The following is a 19,732-nucleotide window of genomic DNA, read 5'->3' as shown; positions in this document are numbered from 1 at the left end:
CCAAGTCCCTTCTCTAAATACAGCGGTGATGCAAATGTCTGTCCATTGCTTTATTCACCTCTATGAGACTTACCAAGTTATGTGCACATCTGGCCCATAGAAATGAATGGAGTAGTGGACCGATATGCGCACTACCACTCCAGTGAGAAAGGAAGCCGGAGGATATACTCTGGCCTTGGTATCGCTGGGAGTCCCAGCAGTCAGACCCCCTGTGATCCAATATTTTTCAGGAGATAAGAAATTGAAACCCCTTTAAAAACTTCCCACTAATTTTCATATATTGGGGTATAGCTTTGGGAAAGGCTCCAACGTTGACACCTTACCTTCCCTGTCTGTGCTTGACCAAGAATATTTCTGGAAGGGCTTATTAGAGGGGAGAGGGTCCATCTGCAGGACTTTGTATATTTGTCCAAAAGCTAATAAACGCAGTGCATGCTGTAAAAGAGGAGAGAGAAAGTTCAATGGACAGTAAAAGCTACAGTTGATACAAGCTAGTTATGTAGGGGGTCCACTGCCCGGCCCTGGTTGGACGCGTCAGAAATGCCAGGAAAGGCCCCAGCAGTGACCCGCTACTGAAATGAGAGTGTGGTCTGTGTAGCGCCTGCTCCTCTGGGGCAAGAAGAGCACTTTGCTAGCTGCTCTCTGCACGGGGTAACAAACAAAGGTGAAGACGTCCTAATTCCCTAATACTGTATTTGAAAATGAGGTTTTGTGTATTAATAAGAGTTTATCTGATTTAGAGAGCTATACAACTCCCTGATCCAGACTGATCCTCCTCTAAGGACACCTTGTGAACTCTGCTAGATCCTGGCCCACATGGCGCATACACTACTTCTCCTTTTCTTATTAGTAGGCATTCACATGACCGTATGTATTTTGCAAAAAATATGGATGACGTCCCCATTGCAGTTGCGTTCTCATTGTAACGATGCAACAACGGACAATCTTTTTTTTGCGGGGCTGTGGAACAGACATATGGATGGGGACAGCACACATTTTTTGCAGCCCCATTGAAACGAATAGGTTCCAACTTCATCAACGAAAAATGCCAACTGGATGCAGAGCAAAAAATGAGGTGAAAAGACATGTACAAGACATGAAGATTTCCTATTATGTCTGTTACACAAGCTCTTGTAATGTTCTGGCCTCTGCTTACTATCCTACAGGATAATTTCCTCTTTCAACATGTAGCACATGGAGTAGCCACTGGCAATGCAGTTAACAAGTAGAATGAAGGTATCTTCTATCTAGTCTCCGTGAATAGGCCTAGAGTAATAGAATAGTAATACAAACAGGAATTATTATGCAAGAGACGGGAGCTCCGACATCCCAGAAATAGTTGTCCTCCACTGACTCCCTGGCTCATTTCCAAAGACACTGAGATAAAGCCAAAGATCTCACCCAAGACTGACAGAGCGTTCCTTTCTCATCATTGGAACCACATAAAATGAAAAAAAATACCGGTAACATTCGGGGCCATGGACAGTAAACGGCACCACCGATGTTTCCTGTGAAGTTCATGTCATTCGCACCCTCCACTCCCTTGTAAAGTGAACTACTTCATAAGCAGACATTCAATGCAACACGTTCACTACTAAATTCCTTGACGACATGATACAGCAGCAAATGGCTTCAAGTATTTTGGATCGCTGGATCCCAAAGTATATCTTGCAGTCGTTCCTTTAATCACCGTCCAAACACCCCCGCCACACAATTCTGAGAAGAGGAGAATGACATAAGATCCGTCTCATTAGGTTTCGCAGTTGCACAAATGAAAGATTGGTCAGAGCGTGGCGAGGGCTCCAGCATGGGTTCGAATACCCGATACCTACTAGACAGCAGCTTCCTCTTTACACCCATATATTAGATCTCATTCTGGAGAACTGCTGACACAGCAGATCATTACTGGAATAGAACGGTGACCCTGAAAACCAAGAAATCAAGCAGCATCCTGCAAAGCTCACAAATGTCAGCATTTTCATGTATATGCAGACCTGTCCAAGTGATGGCGGCATGGGCAGATATGGCAGGTAAAGACATTTTACTGCAGGATCCTTGACCAGTTCCTAAAAGACGGTGGCAGTGGTGCCCTGTGGAGCTCCAAACCAGTTCTCCGTTAATAAAAAATCCAATTCTGTGGTATGATGATCACCATTAAAGGAGATATCCCGTTATGCCTTACCCAATGGACTAGTCATAACCGTCGGGGGTCCGACTGCTGGGACTCCGACCAGTCACCAGAACAGGACACCCCATTTCTTTCAGCTGCAAGACAGCGGCCAGTAGTTGCTTGAATGGAGCAGAGGCAATTCAAAGTCAATGTCGCTGACCACGATATCTGCGTGACAATCTCCGCTATCTTCGTGAGTGTATCGATATGTACTCGCTTACCATGGATGGTATAACTCTTTAAAAGGAATGACTTATCTTCTATAATAAATGAGTAGTACCGCAGTTAAGGAGTCCAGATTGCTAGTTTTTATTTTCCTACTGCCCCCCTGTGCTAAAAGAGTCCTCTCCATTATGTTAGCACAGCCGTCCGGGCCGCAGTATTGCAGTGCAACCAGAATTCCTTATCTGCGGTACTACACAGGTATGACTGCAGATAATAGTCCAGAATCGTGGGGACAGATCCCCTTTAATGGAGTGTAATATCATTACTTAATGTTATTATACTGTCGTTTATTAGAAACCATGAACGGCATTATTCTTATTAAAGGGTTTTCTGAACAATGTCTATAGGAATGCTAGGCTTTACGGTGTTTGATAGAAGGATGGCGACACTTGGATCTGGACCATTACTCATAGTATTACACACATCAATATACATGTACACTGCATTATGCGTCATAAGAGAGAAGAAACCTGTAAAGCAACTGCACATTTGGAGGGTTGCATTGACAGGATAAGGGCTCATTCAGACGACCGTATCCGTTTTGAGGTCTGCAAATTGTGGATCCACTAAACACTGATACCAGCTGCATGCGGGGGCCGCGGAATGGATGTGCACACGGTGTGCTGTATGCATCTTCAGCGGCCCCATTGAAATGAATGGGTCCACATCCATTCCTCAAAGTTCCGTATTTGGGCACAAATATACGGTCATCTGAATGAACCCTAACTGGGAGCAGAAATGTGACAGGTAATAAAGGGTAGACACTGTATGAGGACATACGACTAAAACTTCTGAGTCACATACCATCCCCAATTCCCAATCTCTGCAGCCTGCGAATGTACAAACTGTGAGCCTCAGTGGAGAGAGGGAGAATAGGCTGCGTTCACATCTCCCTCAAGAGATGGTAAGAAATGCCGGCTGGACCAAAAACCGATGCATGCAACGTTTTTTGTCTGGCCGAAACCTACCATTTATTCCAGAAAGCGGCCAGATCACCGCCGGACCGCAATACAGTCAATAAGGATCCGGCAGTGATCTGTTGAATCCAGTATTGCTGGGTCTGGTGAAGTCTTTGTTCTCTGCCAGAACAGCCTCCCGGAAATGTTCGCCAGAGATGTGAACGCGGGCTTACAATGTAGGCACGGCGCTGCAGAATACGCTAGTGCTACAGAAACGTAAAGGCTATATAAATAGGTAACGGCGTCACATGCATCTCATTACCTGTGCACTTTGTGTGATCTCCTCTCGCTCTTTCACGGTCATGTAGGCCAAGGCATCTGTGGGTTCTCTTTCACATGGATCATGTAAACCTGGCCCTCCTGCGTTACAGACATACAATCTAGTTAAACAGCGTGGTAAACTGTCACAATTATCCTAGAAGCATTCTCTCTGTGCAACTTCTATAAAACGGATGCATGGTAAAGTGTACGAATGATACAAAAGAAAATGAGCCCACTGCATCCTGAACTGCAACAGCTACAACTACATTGGGTATTGTTGGAAGGGTAACGCAACAACAAGCTAACCATCAGCTGTAATCTACAATGAATCAGACAGATCGCGCTCAATTTCCCTGCAGCGCCTCCCCAGGGGAGAGGAGGCATTACACAGTTTATACTGTAATCAGTAGTTTGTCCATGTAATGCACAGACATGGCACTTCTACACAGGGCTTATTCACGACGCTTTACCTCCTCCATGTTCTGTCCATTAATAAAACGGACACCACAAAAGTCAATGGGACTAGTCACACAATATTTCTTTAAGGGATCTGTGTGCTTCATCCAAGAAATTCAGTCCGTTTATGCACATCAGACTCCCCCATTTAAGCATTGGAGTGAAAAAATAAAAAGTAACATGCTAGGAGGCTACACTATGAAGTTTTCTCAGATCCATTTTTGCGCTGTTGGAAAAATGGACATGGTCGTGTGAATAAGTCCTAATTCCCTAATAACAAATAATTTTGGATGGATTTTTAAAGGGGGTTGTCTGCTTTTTTTATACTGATGACCTAGGTCAATATCAGATTGGCAAGGGGTCACCGCCGACAAACTGTTTGAAGACACCACAGCGTTTATACGAGCGCGGTCTGCTCTTCATTGTTTACCTGCTTGCCGTCGCTACTGCATCGTTGAGCAGATGTAATTACAACTACGCTATCCCATTCACTTCAATGGGATGGTTCCTCCCTATTCAAGTGAATAGCAAGGAGCCGTCCAATTGAAGTGAATCGGATGGCGGATCAGAAGTTGGTGATTACACCTGCTCACCGCTGCGGTTGCCTCAGGTCCATTTAAAGGGCCTGAAAAAAATAAAATAAAATAAAATAAAAAAAGGCTCAATAGTAGAGCCGAAACGTCGCCACACCATGGGTGAATACATTTTCCTGGATTTTATTTTATCCTGCGTTGGAGTGCTGCTCTTTTTTGCATATTATATTTGGGTAAGCTTCAGCCCTCAGAGCGTGCACCCGGCTATATTATACCTACATTGGTGCTGCCTCCCATTTTGCCTTTACTATATATATTTATACACACACACTGATATATACTCACTGTTCCACCCTCTTCCAGCATTTTAGTCTTTAGGCCTCATGCACACGGCCATTGGGCGGCCGTGGTGTATTGCAGCCCGCAAACAGCAGGTCAGCACTCCACGGCCGCCGGCCTTGTGCACTCCGCATCACAGATGTGGACCCATTCACTTAAATGGGTCCGCATTTCCGGAGATGCGGAACGGAACACTGGAAACACTACGGAGTGCTTCCGTGGTGTTTCTTTCCGCTGTTCCGCACCGGTGCGGACTGACCACGGACCCATTCAAGTTGAATGGGTCCAGCCCGCTGCATGGATATTGCCCGTGCATTGGGGACCGCAATTGCGGTCCCCAATGCACGGAACGGCCACCCAACGGCCGTGTGCATGAGGCCTTAGTATCAGGGTTTTCTGACAAATATCTTTTATTCCCTGTCAATTGGGCCATAAAACTGAACGGTCAGGGTCCGACTACTAGGGCACATCAAATCCTGAGAACAAGGGTGCCCACAGCACTCTTCTTTGGTAAGAACAAGTGAAGAGTGCTGGTTCTTTGTATTGTCCTCAGCACTCTGCTCATGAATATAGCCAGACTCCAACTATAAGACCTGTGTATTCTGTCAGCGCTGCTAGCAGCAAAAGAGCACAAATGTTTCTGTGTAGTTTCATCTACTAGAAGTACAGACCTGTTGCATACTAAGGACAATGGATTACAGTATGCAGTAAGCTCCCTCTAGTGGCAGCCGCAGGTAGCATGCATTTTATCATACAAATCTATATTGATGCAGGGAGTTTGGAGTGCTATAAACATTTACTGCAAAAGAAATAAACCAGTGCAGAATTTGTAACCTACTGAGATTAAATAAAACAGAAGGGTATTCAAGGGGGAATCCTTTCTGAAACCCTTTAGGCAGGGTTTTTTCTAATTTGATGTATATATTTTATAATCCTTCACGGCCAGAACACATTTGCGGAGAAAAAGAAAACCCTTATATGTTGTGATAAAATTACATCCTAATGAACCCTCATCAGCGTGCAGTTTAAATAATCTTACCAGGCAAAATTATGCCAGATGCCAGGCATTCCATGGCTCTCCGCAACGCTTCCCCAGCACCCAGGGGTCTGTTACACGTCCCTATTGCTTTTTCACATATGATTTCTAGTGGCTGAGAGAAACAAATGGTGGAAATGTTGAGCACACATCTGCATTTCTGGAGGACTGAGAGCAACATTATTCCTAATGAATGTAATATCCGTTACAGACATATATTCAGGATTAGGATGCACAGGGCTATTAAAGGGAACCTGTCACCGGGCAGGCAGCGTGTTATAAAGCAGGAGGAGCTGAGCAGATTGATATTTAGTTTTATGTTAAAAGATTCAATATAACTTGTAATTTATTCATTTAAGTTCCTGCTCATTCTGGGCTTTGAAGTCCAGGAGGTGGTTCTATAATAAGTGATTGACAGCTATCTCTGTATACACAGTCATAGAGGGAAGGCCGTCAATCACTGATTGAAGTCCAGGAGGCGGTCCTATCAGTGATTGACAGTCTTCCATCTATGACTGGGTATAGAGATAGCCGTCAGTCACTGATAGGACCGCCTCCTGGACTTCAATCTCTGTATACACAGTCATAGAGGGAAGGCTGTCAGTCACTGATTGAAGTCCAGGAGGCGATCCTATCAGTGATTGACAGCTATCTCTGTATACACAGTCATAGAGGGAAGGCTGTCAGTCACTGATTGAAGTCCAGGAGTCGGTCCTATCAGTGATTGACAGCTAGATCTGTATACACAGTCATAGAGGGAAGGCTGTCAGTCACTGATCGGACCGACTCCTTGACCTCAGAGCCCAGAATGAGTAGGAATTTAAATGTATAAATTACAAGTTATTATTAATGTGTGTGTGTGTGTATATATATATATATATATATATATATATATATATATATATATATATATATATATACACACACACACACACACACACATACACATGCATTCAGCTCCTCCTGCTCTATAACATGCTTACACTGCATTTTCATGGTGACGGGTCCCCTTTAAGAAAGGGGCAGCAATTAAAGCCTACTGGATCCCACCCCCATCACCCAGGAGACACTCACCCATCCTTTCAGCCGCGCCCAGGTGGGGACTCTGTTGCACAAATCGCGCAGAATGCGGAGTACAATTACACAAGATTTTAATCCATTTGCTCTTGCCTGGAATAGACAAAACGGTTCCAGTTCTGCTGCTGTGTTCACACTTTACCTTAACCTACAAAGGCCTCGGACAGATTCTTTAATGTGATTACTGAGTAGTAAATGATTAAATTCATGCAAAGAAAATTACAGAATGACAAAACCATCCATGTTTAGAGAGGTCAGGCTTTAAATAGAACTGAAAAGCTTCATGTAAAGATTGCTTTTGTAGCCTCATGATAATGGCGTGTCAGCTAGCGCTACTGAAGCCCGGCCCGTCTGGACAGCAACAGTGCCACCCGTGAGCGGGGCAGGAGGGCACTTAGTGGGAAAGGAGGAGGTGGCCAAAAGAGCGCAAATTGGCTAGTGGCAAGTGTTTTCCACTGGGCCACAGAGATGGCACTGCTGCTTGGCAAGCATGACTCGAAAGGAAATCTAGACGTCTATACTACTCAGCTCTATTACAATGGATTACAGTGCATGAATTCATGAGGTCGTAAAGAAATTAAACGAAAACCTCATAAGGCTACAATAACAATAAGGTAAGAACAAATAGCCAACCTGAAACCATTTGGCATGTCGCAGAGACGCCAAGGCGTTCAGGCATTTCTGCCTGTCCAATAAGTCCGGAGGATCTTTCATCGCAACATTTTCTACTGATAAGATGGGATAAAAAAAAAAGACAGATACAATTTGACCAAGGGGATTCTGTCACAGGAAGAGTATGGCAGCATCTGAACAAGCTAATAAGACTCCCAGAGAAACTGAATGGTTCACAAAGTGCACGGCGGTTATATTATCCAAAGGCCATTCAAGTAGTAATGTGCAACACAAAGCAAAGGAGGCATTCACTTCCAGTTTACAAATCGATAACAGCTATGTACCATCTGGGGTCTTATTAAAAATGCACAACATGTTTCAGGACGCCAAAATAGGCAAGTAGCACTTCTCGACTTTCCCTCCAACAGCCATTGTTACCGCTCATTTCTAATTTCTAAATCGGTTCCCAAGTGTTCGTTACTTAATTTTTTTTTTTGGGAGGGGAGAAGGATGAGAAGACTATTAGCTGAGTAAGTGAATTCATGTACGGATAAAGTGGAGTGATTAAATATAATAGGGGAAGACGGTGGGAATATCAAACCAGCCACAGCACATTAATATCATTTAATACAATCGGATTCCCCACAGCAAGGTTAAAATGAAAGCTATAAATCTGAATGGTAAATATCCCCGGCTTAAAGCCATTAGATCCACCAATATTTCATGAGCAGTGTTTTCACCGGAGATGTTTTATCCATCATAATGTGAGCAGTCATTAAAGCTGGAGGGAAAACAAGGCCTTAATGCGGCCTACGTCAATGGGCAGAGAAACCCTGCCGGCAGTGGATCTTCTAATGATAGTACTACCTTCATTAAGTGATCGGTTCAGTTTCAGAACAGCAAAAAAATCAACTAAAAGATGTGTAGTAGAAAACTAGCATTAGGATTTATTTGCCACCCCCTGATCTTAAAGCAGAGATCTCAGGCTAAGTTTACGCAGCAAAATCCGCGGCAGAAAAAACCGATAGTAGATTAGGTCGTTTTTGGGGTCAGATTTCTAATTTGGTGGAGGATTAAGAAGCGGTTTAGAAGAGTTGTTGGTTGAGAATTTGGAAAAAATATTATTTTTTTTTCTATTCCAGGCCTTCAGTGGCATTTTTTTGGTGGTGGAAACACTTCTAAAACCGCTAGAATGGTTTTCTGCCTCAATACAAAACATGCGTATAACAATCTAATGGCAGGAAAAAAGGCCAACATGTGCACATGGTGTTTTTTTTTTCCCGATATAAGTTAAGAAAAAGCTATCGTTGGCGTTTTGATTGAGGAATTGGCCAATTTCCACAACTAAATCCTGGAAAGATTTTAATTGTGCGAACAATCCTCAAGTGGGTTCCTCCTCCACAGCACCGAACCCTGAAAAATTGCTCAGTGAAAGGCTATGTTCACACAACAGATTTTTCAAGTGGGAAAACTCCCACAAGGATTTGCAAGAGGATACATGGCAGAAATCTGGATTTTTTTCACATGGATTTCGTTGTGTAGTCTTTGCCAAAATCTGAAAATTCCACCATGTGAACATACCTTAAACACGGATCCGTAAATTGTTCTGTATAATAATAGAAGCCAGAAGGGGATGCAATTAATTGTATTGATAACTAGACATAATGCTACGCCTCATGGACTGGAGGAACCCCACAGTACATCTGGTGGTGGTTGCTGGAATTAGCCATCGAGACATTCACATATACCAGTAAGTGCTGCAATCTAAAAAGGTGTGTGTGAAATGCAAGTGGTTTATGTTTGGCCGATAGCGGTACAAGGTCACACCAAAATCCATCAGAAGAAAAATCTGTAAAAACTGCAGTGAAAAAAAGCGCCAGTAATGGTTCTGAACTAGTGCTTCCATCATTTTTAATAGGGGGACAGCTTTTTAATGTACTATAGTGTGATCTTGACATGTTAGGCTTTGTTCACATCACCGTTCTGGCTTTCCGTTCTCCTGCTCCGTCTAGGAGCAGGAGAACGGAAAGGACGGAAAAGGCACATAACTGACGCCAAACTGAGTCAAACGGAGCCTAAAGGACCCCATAGACTATAATGGGGTCCGTTATGTTTCCGCTCAGAAGATGACTTTTAAGCGGAGACAAAAGTTGTGCATGCAGGACTTTTGTCTCCGCTTAAAAATCATCTTCTGAGCGGAAACATAACGGACCCCATTATAATCTATGGGGTCCTAAGGGCTCCGTTTGGCATCAGTTATGCGCCTTTTCCGTCCTTTCCGTTCTCCTGCTCCTAGACGGAGCAGGAGAACGGAAAGCCAGAACGGTGATGTGAACGTAGCCTTAGGCCTCATGCACACGACCGTATTTATTTGCGGTCCGCAAAACGGGGTTCCGTTTTTCCGTGACCATTTTTTCGTCCGTGGGTCTTCCTTGATTTTTGGAGGATCCGTCCTGAATTACAATGCAAGTCAATGGGGACGGATCCGTTTGACGTTGACACAATATGGTGCAATTTCAAACGGATCCGTCCCCCATTGACTTTCAATGTAAAGTCAGGAGTTAATATACCATCGGATCGGAGTTTTCTCCAATCCGATGGTATATTTTAACTTGAAGCGTCCCCATCACCATGGGAACGCCTCTATGTTAGAATATACTGTCGGATTTGAGTTACATCGTGAAACTCAAATCCGACAGTATATTCTAACACAGAGGCGTTCCCATGGTGATGGGGACGCTTCAGGTTAGAATATACTAACAGAACTGTGTACATGACTGCCCCCTGCTGCCTGGCAGGTGCTGCCAGGCAGCAGGGGGCAGCCCCCCCCTGTAGTTAACACATTGGTGGCCGGCCCCCCCCCTCCTCTGTAGTTAACTCATTGGTGGCCAGTGGGCCCCCCCCTCCCCTGTAGTTAACTCATTGGTGGCCAGTGCGGCCGGCCCCCCCCCCCCCCCCAGTAGTTAACTCATTGGTGGCCAGTGGGCCCCCCCCCTCCCCTGTAGTTAACTCATTGGTGGCCAGTGCGGCCCCTCCCCTCCCCTGCAGTTAACTCGTTGGTGGGCAGTGGGCCCCCCCCTCCCTTCCCATGTAGTTAACTCGTTGGTGGCCAGTGGGCCTTCTCCCCTCCCTCCCCCTCCTAATTAAAATCTCCCCTCTATCATTGGTGGCAGCGGAGTGTACCGATCGGAGTCCCAGTTTAATCGCTGGGGCTCCGATCGGTAACCATGGCAACCAGGACGCTACTGCAGTCCCGGTTGCCATGGTTACTTAGCAATTTGTAGAACCATGATACTTACCTGCGAGCTGCGATCTCTGCGTCCGGCCGGGAGCTCCTCCTACTGGTAAGTGACAGGTCCGGCCGGGAGCTCCTCCTACTGGTAAGTGACATGACCTGTCACTTACCAGTAGGAGGAGCTCCCGGCCGGACGCAGAGATCGCAGCTCGCAGGTAAGTATAATGGTTCTACAAATTGCTAAGTAACCATGGCAACCAGGACTGCAGTAGCGTCCTGGTTGCCATGGTTACCGATCGGAGCCCCAGCGATTAAACTGGGACTCCGATCGTTACACTCCGCTGCCACCAATGATAGGGGGGAGATTTTAATTAGGAGGGGGAGGGAGGGGAGAAGGCCCACTGGCCACCAACGAGTTAACTACATGGGAAGGGAGGGGGGGGGGGCCCACTGCCCACCAACAAGTTAACTACAGGGGAGGGGGGGGGCCCACTGCCCACCAACGAGTTAACTACAGGGGAGGGAGGGGGGCTGGCCGCACTGGCCACCAATGTGTTAACTACAGGGGGGGGGGGCTGCCCCCTGCTGCCTGGCAGCACCTGCCAGGCAGCAGGGGGCAGTCATGTACACAGTTCTGTTAGTATATTCTAACCTGAAGCGTCCCCATCACCATGGGAACGCCTCTGTGTTAGAATATACTGTCGGATTTGAGTTTTCACGAAGTGAAAACTCATCTCTGAAAAAGCTTTTATGCAGACGGATCTTCGGATCCGTCTGTATAAAAACTAACCTACGGCCACGGATCACGGACACGGATGCCAATCTTGTGTGCATCCGTGTTCTTTCACGGACCCATTGACTTGAATGGGTCCGTGAACCTTTGGCCGTGAAAAAAATAGGACAGGTCATATTTTTTTCACGGCCAGGAAACACGGCTCACGGATGCGGCTGCCAAACGGTGCATTTTCTGATTTTTCCACGGACCCATTGAAAGTCAATGGGTCCGCGAAAAAAAAACGGAAAACGGCACAACGGCCACGGATGCACACAACGGTAGTGTGCATGAGGCCTTAGTCAAAATGCTCGGCTGTAAGCCTTCATGTCACTGTAGGAGAAACAGAAGGCGTCTCTATCATTTTCCATGCATCAATTTTGTATTTTGTTGATCTAAAATGCATCTCTATGATCTGAAATGAATTTTTTTATTGTGAAAACCCACTAGATGTGTCAGCAGGTATACGTTTCCAATGAAATATCAGAAAAAGGAAGCTTCAAGCAACAGGCTTCATATATCCGTGCGACACCTGCCATAAAACGCCATAAGCACGCTATAAAAATTTGTCCCCGCCATGGAATGGAGACATGTGCCCCCCGATGTGTGCAGACACAAAATTAGACGAGGGTTTGATGCATTTTAGATTCTAATGTTTTTTTTTTATCTAGGAAAATGTCAGATTGTTTAATCTTACGAGACTTGATTGGTGGAGTCTGCGAATTCGATATTCTCCCTCGCCCTCGTTAATGAAGCTCACAGGTTGATAGCGAAAACATCAAAATGAAAATGAAATTCTGCCTTCTAAAAATGATCAAACGCTACAGCATCCCATCCGTTAATATTGCATTGTTTAGACTGCTGCTAAACGTGTGCGGAGAAAAGGGGGACTCGTTTTCTGTGGAAATGTTTGCCCCGGCGTCAGAAGTGCTACAGACATATTTTCCGTCCTGACGAACTCCACAGCAGATGTTTGCATTGCATTGTTCCTTGCTATCATATTCACAACGTCAGAGCTCAGATTAGATACTCCCGGCCCCCTTAGGGGATTCTAGCAAAGGTTTAAAGGTGCAGTCCAATGGAGAAGTCTCAGAGGTGAGGCAAGACATGAACAATTTGGTCTCAGAGAGATGCCACACAGTTAAGGAATGATGATCCAGCTCTATGCTAAAAAGGATTTAACAGCCTAAGGGCTCATTCACACAACCGTATAAATGGGTCCGCATCCGTTCCGCAATTTTACGGAATGGGTGTGGATCCATTCATTTCAACGGGGCCGCAAAATATGTGGACAGCACACCGTGTGCTGTCCACATCTGTAGTTCCGTTCCGCAGCCCCGCAAAAATATAGAGCGGACAAGAATAGCAATTTTCAATATAGTGCCGGCCATGTGCGGTCCGCAAAACACTTTAGGTGTGAATGTAGCCTAAAGAAAAAGGGCCTTTATTTAAATTCTTTGTTGTTTTAAGCATTGAGACAGGACCTTATAGAGGGAGCCACGACAGCTACAGTGCGTCTGGTCCATTGATACTGGACAAACCTGAAAGACCCATTGACCTTAACTGGATCTATTGAGGGCCCTAGGGATCCACAACAACAACAACACTGCAGACTCTGCTATTCTTGCCATCAAAATTCCTGGAAAGCCTGATGGACCTCACGTTAAAGTTTTTTTTTCCCCGACAGTTTAATACTGATGGCCTGTCTTCAGGATAAGTCATCCATATCTGGTGGAGGTCCGATACTTGCACCAATCAGTTGTTTGAAGAGGCCTCCGATGGGCACTGCGGCCTCCTCACAATCTAACAAGCTGGGGCTAGGTCATGTGAGCGATAAATGTGACGTCACTGGCCTACGAAAAGGCCGCAGCACTCAGAGTGTGGCAGCCTCCTGAAACAGTTGATCAGTGAGGATGACAGGAGACGGACCCCCACCAATCAGACATTGATGACCTATCTTGAGGATAGGCCATCAATACTAATCTCCCACCCCCACTGATCAGATACTGATGACTTATCCGGAAGATAAATCTCTGAAAACCCCTTTAATAACTGTGACCAGATTCTTAGGCTCTGTTCACATAAGGCTTCACTCAGAGCCACTGTCAAGTGCAGTGCTATCCTGGTGGTAAGCGCAGGTGGTATTTGTAATAGAATGGATCTGGCACCTGGCACGCAACAACGGAGATGCTACTGATGCACTAAGAATATGGCCTGCATCAAAATATATATATATATACACACACACACACAATAATTCATAGGTCTGGGGCGAGTAGGCCACAGTACCACTAACAGTACTGATCTTGTCTGTGTGAATGACTATAGAATACGTTTTTTTCCCCACTTTTGCCTGAATACTAATCAATGGCTGCCTTCAGAAACACATGTTCACTTTGCCGCCTTTTATTTTCGTTCTGCTCAGTTATAGGAGCAGCACGGGAATAACGGAAGCCCCATTTCTGCCATACGACTACTGATGGGATTCTGCAGGCATTTTATAATGGAATTTGTGATGGACGCCTCTGACAGAGTAGCCGATCGGAACATGGCACTGTATGGTGCAAGGGACGGAAAAAGGCTGACCTTGTTTCTAAGATAACAAGTGAAGTGCAAAAGAGAACAGAACTGTCCCAAGAATGGCTATTATGGCATGTCAATCAGACAGCAGTGATCGAGACCAGAAATTAATTTGAAAAAAAAAAGAAAAAATTAAGAAAATTGTCAGACTGCACCTTTAAACCGGAGGCCCCAGGAATGGCTTGCAAAGCACATGGATTTAGCCATTTCATTTCAATGTGAACATCTGCTCCAAGTTCACATATAAATTGGAAAGAAACTACAGTAAATGAGTGGTTATGAAGAACTGAAATCACAGACTGAAAGGCTGCAAAAATGTGCTAATCTCCAGAAAACCAGAAATCATCACTTTTGGGTAACGCATTAACATCTTTTGGGTCAAATGGTTTGAGGATCTAGACCAGCACTGGGAGCTGCAGAGCCAACATATTCTGCTAATCCGCTGACCGGATGTATGAGACATTGCAGGTATGAAAATACAGGCTTAGCCCAGATGGCAGACACATTACAAAGACTACAATCCCACAGGCATCGCGGCTCCGAGGCCAAGACCGTGCGTGAGAAATACCAGCCAGGCCTCGAAAGAGGCGCAAAATAATGAGCAGGTGATTTGCGTATGCCCCTTTCTTCCTAAATGGCATTGGCAGGGCCGATAACACATTAATTATTACTCATTACTACTGTGATCTCTGGGCAGTCTGTGCATTGCTATAGTTAAGCCTCATGCACGCAAATGTTAATTTCAAGCATTTAAAGCTTGTTTAACACTCATTAGCAAAGCCTATTACATGTGGCTGGGCCCTGGAAATGAATGAGCAGAATATCTCTCAGGCTGCGGTGGCACTCCGCCTATGCCATGGCCTGCGGTCCCAGAATATCCGGATAAAATACCATCTTGGAGAGTACTCTTGATTGGCTACCCACCCCTCTGCCCTGCAACCATGGAATGTGTGAAGGGTTAACCCCTCACCAACATCGTGGGGCATAATTCCCACCCCAGAGTTTGCCATATGCTACATGTAGATTTCCCTTGGCCCTATGTATTGCAATCGGAGAAACTCGTGGTGGGGATCCGCAGCATAAATGGCCCTGCGGCTGATCTAAAATCGGCACCAGAGATCAATTTCCACTGTTCACATTATGTGGGTGAGATTTTTTAAAACCGTACCAACCTTACGTGACTGGGCCCCTCATACAGATTATACTTACCCCGGCACCAGCGTCACTCCTGATCCCCCCCACAGTCGCCACTGCATCGTCCCCGTCGCGGCCTGCTATTGGCAGCTCCCCCTGTCGCTGGATGTTTTGATCCGTGCGTCAGGGAGATGCGGCAGCCATGCGGGGATCAGGAGTGACGTATAATCTATATAAGGGGTCCGGACATTGGGGGGCATGTTTTAGACATTGGATAAGCCGTTAAAGCACCAGGTATTTGTGCATACGGAGCCCAGTATGTAGCATTGGTAAAGTCTGTCTGCTAGGCAATAAGGAAGATGTACAGAATAAGGCTTCATGCACACAACCGTATGCGTTTTGCAGTCCGCAAACCACGGGTCCTGGCCACTGTGCATGCTGCCATTTGTTTTCCACCTCTATAGAAATGTTCTATCCTTGTCTGTAAAACGGACATGTTCTATCTTTTTTGCAGGCTGGTGGAATGGACATATGGATGCAGACGGCACACAGTCTGCAAAATGTGGAGTGTACGCAGCCTCAAAATATGGTGATGGGGACGAGGAATGAGTGCAAAAACTACCATAAACTGGGGACTTGAATTGATCATGCAGCTGGTACGAGGTCATGTAAGATGTGCCTGCAGTCTTGTAAGCTGAAGAGGCTCGAGAGGTATTCTTGGTTACACTACTACCCTCATTATGGCACTTGTGATGCTGAACAATAGCACACCGTCGCTCTACCTCCCAGTGCACAGCCGGACATCAATTACAAGACGGATTTCATTTATTACCCTCTAGCACAGCATTTTTGTGCAGCCAGTCAGCACCTGTGCGCAGAATCCTATCCAAAGTACAGATGAAAGGATCATGGGGTGAGGGCAAGAAGAAAACAGACTTGCATCAGACTGTCTTGTACATTAACATCATTAGAATGAAGTGTCTTCATGCTCTGCTAGGAAGCTAGGCCCAGACTTGTTCACAGAGGCTTCAGTTTTTGATTACCAGCTCGTATGATCAGGGACCAGTTGCACATAGTCTGAATGTGTTAAAGCAGAATATAATGGACTCGCACCTTTCAGGAAATGAATCGATGAATAATGTTGGTCTATGTACGAAACCCTTGTGTGATAAAACAGCTTGACAACAAAGATTAAAAGCCATTCTCCACCTTTTAACATCTTGTCATTTCTAAGCCCAAACTTCTGTGCGGATTCATTTTATAATATATCTTCATAGGAATCAAAGCTCCCCATGCCCAGAGGTAAAAGAGAAGACACTGGCTGCTTGTAGCCACCACTAGAGGGAGCTCATGTCTCAGGCAGCAAGCTCCTAAGCTCCCTCTAGTGGCAGCTGCAGGCAGAAAAATATTCAATAAATTTAAAGCGACCCTTCAGGAAAAAAAGAATCACATTAACTGGGGAATGAACAGAACTCTTACCTGGTGACCTCTCATCATCTTAGCTGCAGAACCGCAAATTCCTGGGCTCCTCTTGCCCCACATCTCAGGCTGAATCATGCACACTGGTCATTTGGTAGCCCAAGACACTTCCTACCTTTCCAACTGTTCATGTGAGCAGTGCTGGCCAATCCAAAAGGCAGCCGGTAGAATCTTGGGCTACCAAACGCACAGTATGCACCAGGCAGTCTGAGAAGTGGTGCGGTCATCTTGGATGACGGAAGAGGAGTCCTGGAATCTGCGGATCTGCAGCTAAAAAGATGAAAAGGAGGTCACCGGGTACGTTTTCTGTTCATTCCCCAGTTAATGTGATTTTTTTTTTCTTGAACCTGAGGCTCACTTTAAAAGGGAATCTGTCACCAGGATCCTGGACTATTATCTAATAAATATATTTATATTTATTTTCCTTACTGCCCCCCTGTCCTCCCAATGTCAGCTTTTAAAGCTGCAGGCACACAGGAGTCCTCTCCTTTATGTTGGCATGGCTCAGCAGTCCTGACAGTTTATTTCAGCGCAGCTTTGAGTGCTGACAGGAGGGCGCAAGAAAATAAAAACGAACGATCTGGAGTCCTCATCTGCAGTACTACTCATGTACTACTGCAGATAATAATCCAGAATTCTGGTGACAGGGAATTTGGAGCAGTGATCACTACTAGTTTATATACGTATATTAAGAACTTTATCAGCATAGAGTTTTGAACCCATTTAAATGGCATTCAAGGGTGGCCAACGAGTCTTAAAATTGTTAAACCAGCAATATTTAAGCTAAGCTAGTATGTCGTATAATTATATGTGATCATGTGACATACACCTGAATTATAGTCATACAGGCCTTGACGCACCAATAAGCATAAAAAGGCAATAACCGAGTGTACGGCACTACTGATCGCAGCAGTGATATCTAGAGTCCCCTGAAGCAACATAACGCCATATGCCCCAGACAGGGCATCAGACTATAAACCACCAGACAGTTATCACTTTCACTCACTAATGAACACCCTCAGAGCCTGCAAGATGTCATGCCTTGTCCTAGGGGTGATATGAATGAGCAGTGAGTAGATCCACCATGTCCCAGAGCCAACAGAAGATGTGCAGGAAGGTCCCGTTACATAGCAGAGCGAAACACCAGCAGAATGATATAAAAAATGAGGTCAGCCCATGAAGACACAAGCATCATTCTGACTGCATGAAGTACACACAGGACAGGTCCACTGCACCTACGCTGCTCGGTGTTGTTAGGATATAGATTAGCATAGTCAAAAACCATACCTCGGGAAATATTGGTCAGTTATAGCAGTATCATGACGGATGTGTGAATTGAGCAGGTATATCATATAAGGGAATACAGATACAATGGCCTGATCACGGAAGGAAGGGTTGGGATTGTGTATGTGATAGTGTAATATAGTTTTTATATATATTTTGCTGCTCTCTATAAGAAAGTGCAGCAGACTATGATTTCCTATACAGTGTGAAAGAAAGCAGACACACTCCTATGCATATGCCAGGTGCATGGGGCTCATGGATATATTCCAGGTGCTTTCCAACAAAGTGTGAACAGAGCTTTAATCCCAAAGGTGATCGTCTTCTATTAAATGGTTAAAAATTCTAACCCAGGACTGTTCGGAAACTACAACTCCCAGAATCCTCCTTTCACTTCTATGGAAAGCCAAGTAAGTGTGTATGCTGGGAGTTGTCCTAATCAGTTCAGCTAGTGAATATATAGATATCTATCTGAATCAATGCCGTCAGGGCTTCTGTTATAACGAAATAGAACAGAATTCGTAGACTGAATGCAAAACGGAAGCCTTTAAGACGCATTCTGTTTCGATCCATCATAATAGAAGTCTATGGCCGAGCATAACTGATCCGTCTAGTCTCCGTTATGCAGGACTGAAAACAGACGGATCCGTTATGCTTGGCCATAGACTTCTATTATGATGGATCGAAACAGAATGCGTCTTAAAGGCTTCCATTTTGCATTCCTTCCACGAATTCCGTTTTAACGGAATTCCTACACCACCCGAACACCGAACCTCTACTCCTGAGCCCTGACAGCATGGATTCAGAAAGATATCTATATATTCACCCGCTGAACTGATTAGGAATTCCTACACCACCCGAACACCGAACCTGTAAAGTTCGGGTTCGCTCATCCCTACTCAGGAGATGTTCACACGGCTGATTTTTCATATGGAAAGCTATGTGAAATCCAATGGTTTTCAGTGAGAATCCACTCAATAGCTCACATTACCGAAAAAAGTACGTCCATTCTGGAGATGGATTCCGCTCCGATTTGCTTTGGATAGCCACACGTAGTCTGTATGCGGATCTGAGGCAGAATCCCAAGGGTCAGCCTGAGATTTCTGCTGCGCATCTCACAGCCCACAGAAAGACTCGCCATGTGAACACGGCCATGGAGAGAGCCCTGCTTCCCCTGCCCGCACACAGTGACTGACATCTTTTCCTATATGCATTTGTTTACAATTACTGGGCGTCATGAGGGAAGCAGGACTGGCAGCTCGCCGACTTGGTAGTGAAAGGGGACCATATACCAATCTGCTTGCCAAGTTCAGAAAAGCTAGGTGAGATCTGAAACGGCTACCATTAGAGCTCCCAAAGAGGAGGTCACACAGCTTCCCAGAAGTAGGACCAGATATTGTGTGTATGTGGATGGGACGTATAGTTTCTCACTAGCTGGAGGGGATGGCACTGTGGGGGGCACTATCATGACTTAAAGGCGTTTTCCCGGAATAGAACTTTACGTTGTGTACCTAAAGAAAGTGACTTTGGCAAATCTTAGCACTTACCAAGATAATGTAAGTAACAACCGCCCCCATTCAAGT

General features: G+C 45.3%; 1 protein-coding gene across 3 annotated transcripts in view; it reads right to left on the bottom strand.

Moving 5' to 3' along the window:
• The window catches only part of LOC120978258 (spermatid perinuclear RNA binding protein), an 81,305-nt gene that overhangs the window by 28,415 nt on the left and 33,158 nt on the right, over positions 1-19,732 (bottom strand). For 2 of the 3 annotated variants that reach the window (XM_040406493.1, XM_040406491.1), the window contains exons 5-9: positions 7,690-7,784; positions 7,054-7,149; positions 5,983-6,094; positions 3,617-3,714; positions 324-435 (exon numbers count right to left, since the gene is read on the bottom strand). In XM_040406493.1, the coding sequence (XP_040262427.1) occupies positions 324-435; positions 3,617-3,714; positions 5,983-6,094; positions 7,054-7,149; positions 7,690-7,784 (513 nt within the window). The remainder of the gene's footprint in view (positions 1-323; positions 436-3,616; positions 3,715-5,982; positions 6,095-7,053; positions 7,150-7,689; positions 7,785-19,732) is intronic. The other variant, XM_040406492.1, reaches the window with a different exon arrangement.

This window comes from Bufo bufo, chromosome 8, assembly GCF_905171765.1.
Source record: "Bufo bufo chromosome 8, aBufBuf1.1, whole genome shotgun sequence".
In the NCBI taxonomy this organism is placed as follows: domain Eukaryota; kingdom Metazoa; phylum Chordata; class Amphibia; order Anura; family Bufonidae; genus Bufo; species Bufo bufo.
The sequence above is the reverse complement of the archived record's forward strand: the minus strand, read 5'-3'. Positions and strand labels throughout refer to the sequence as shown.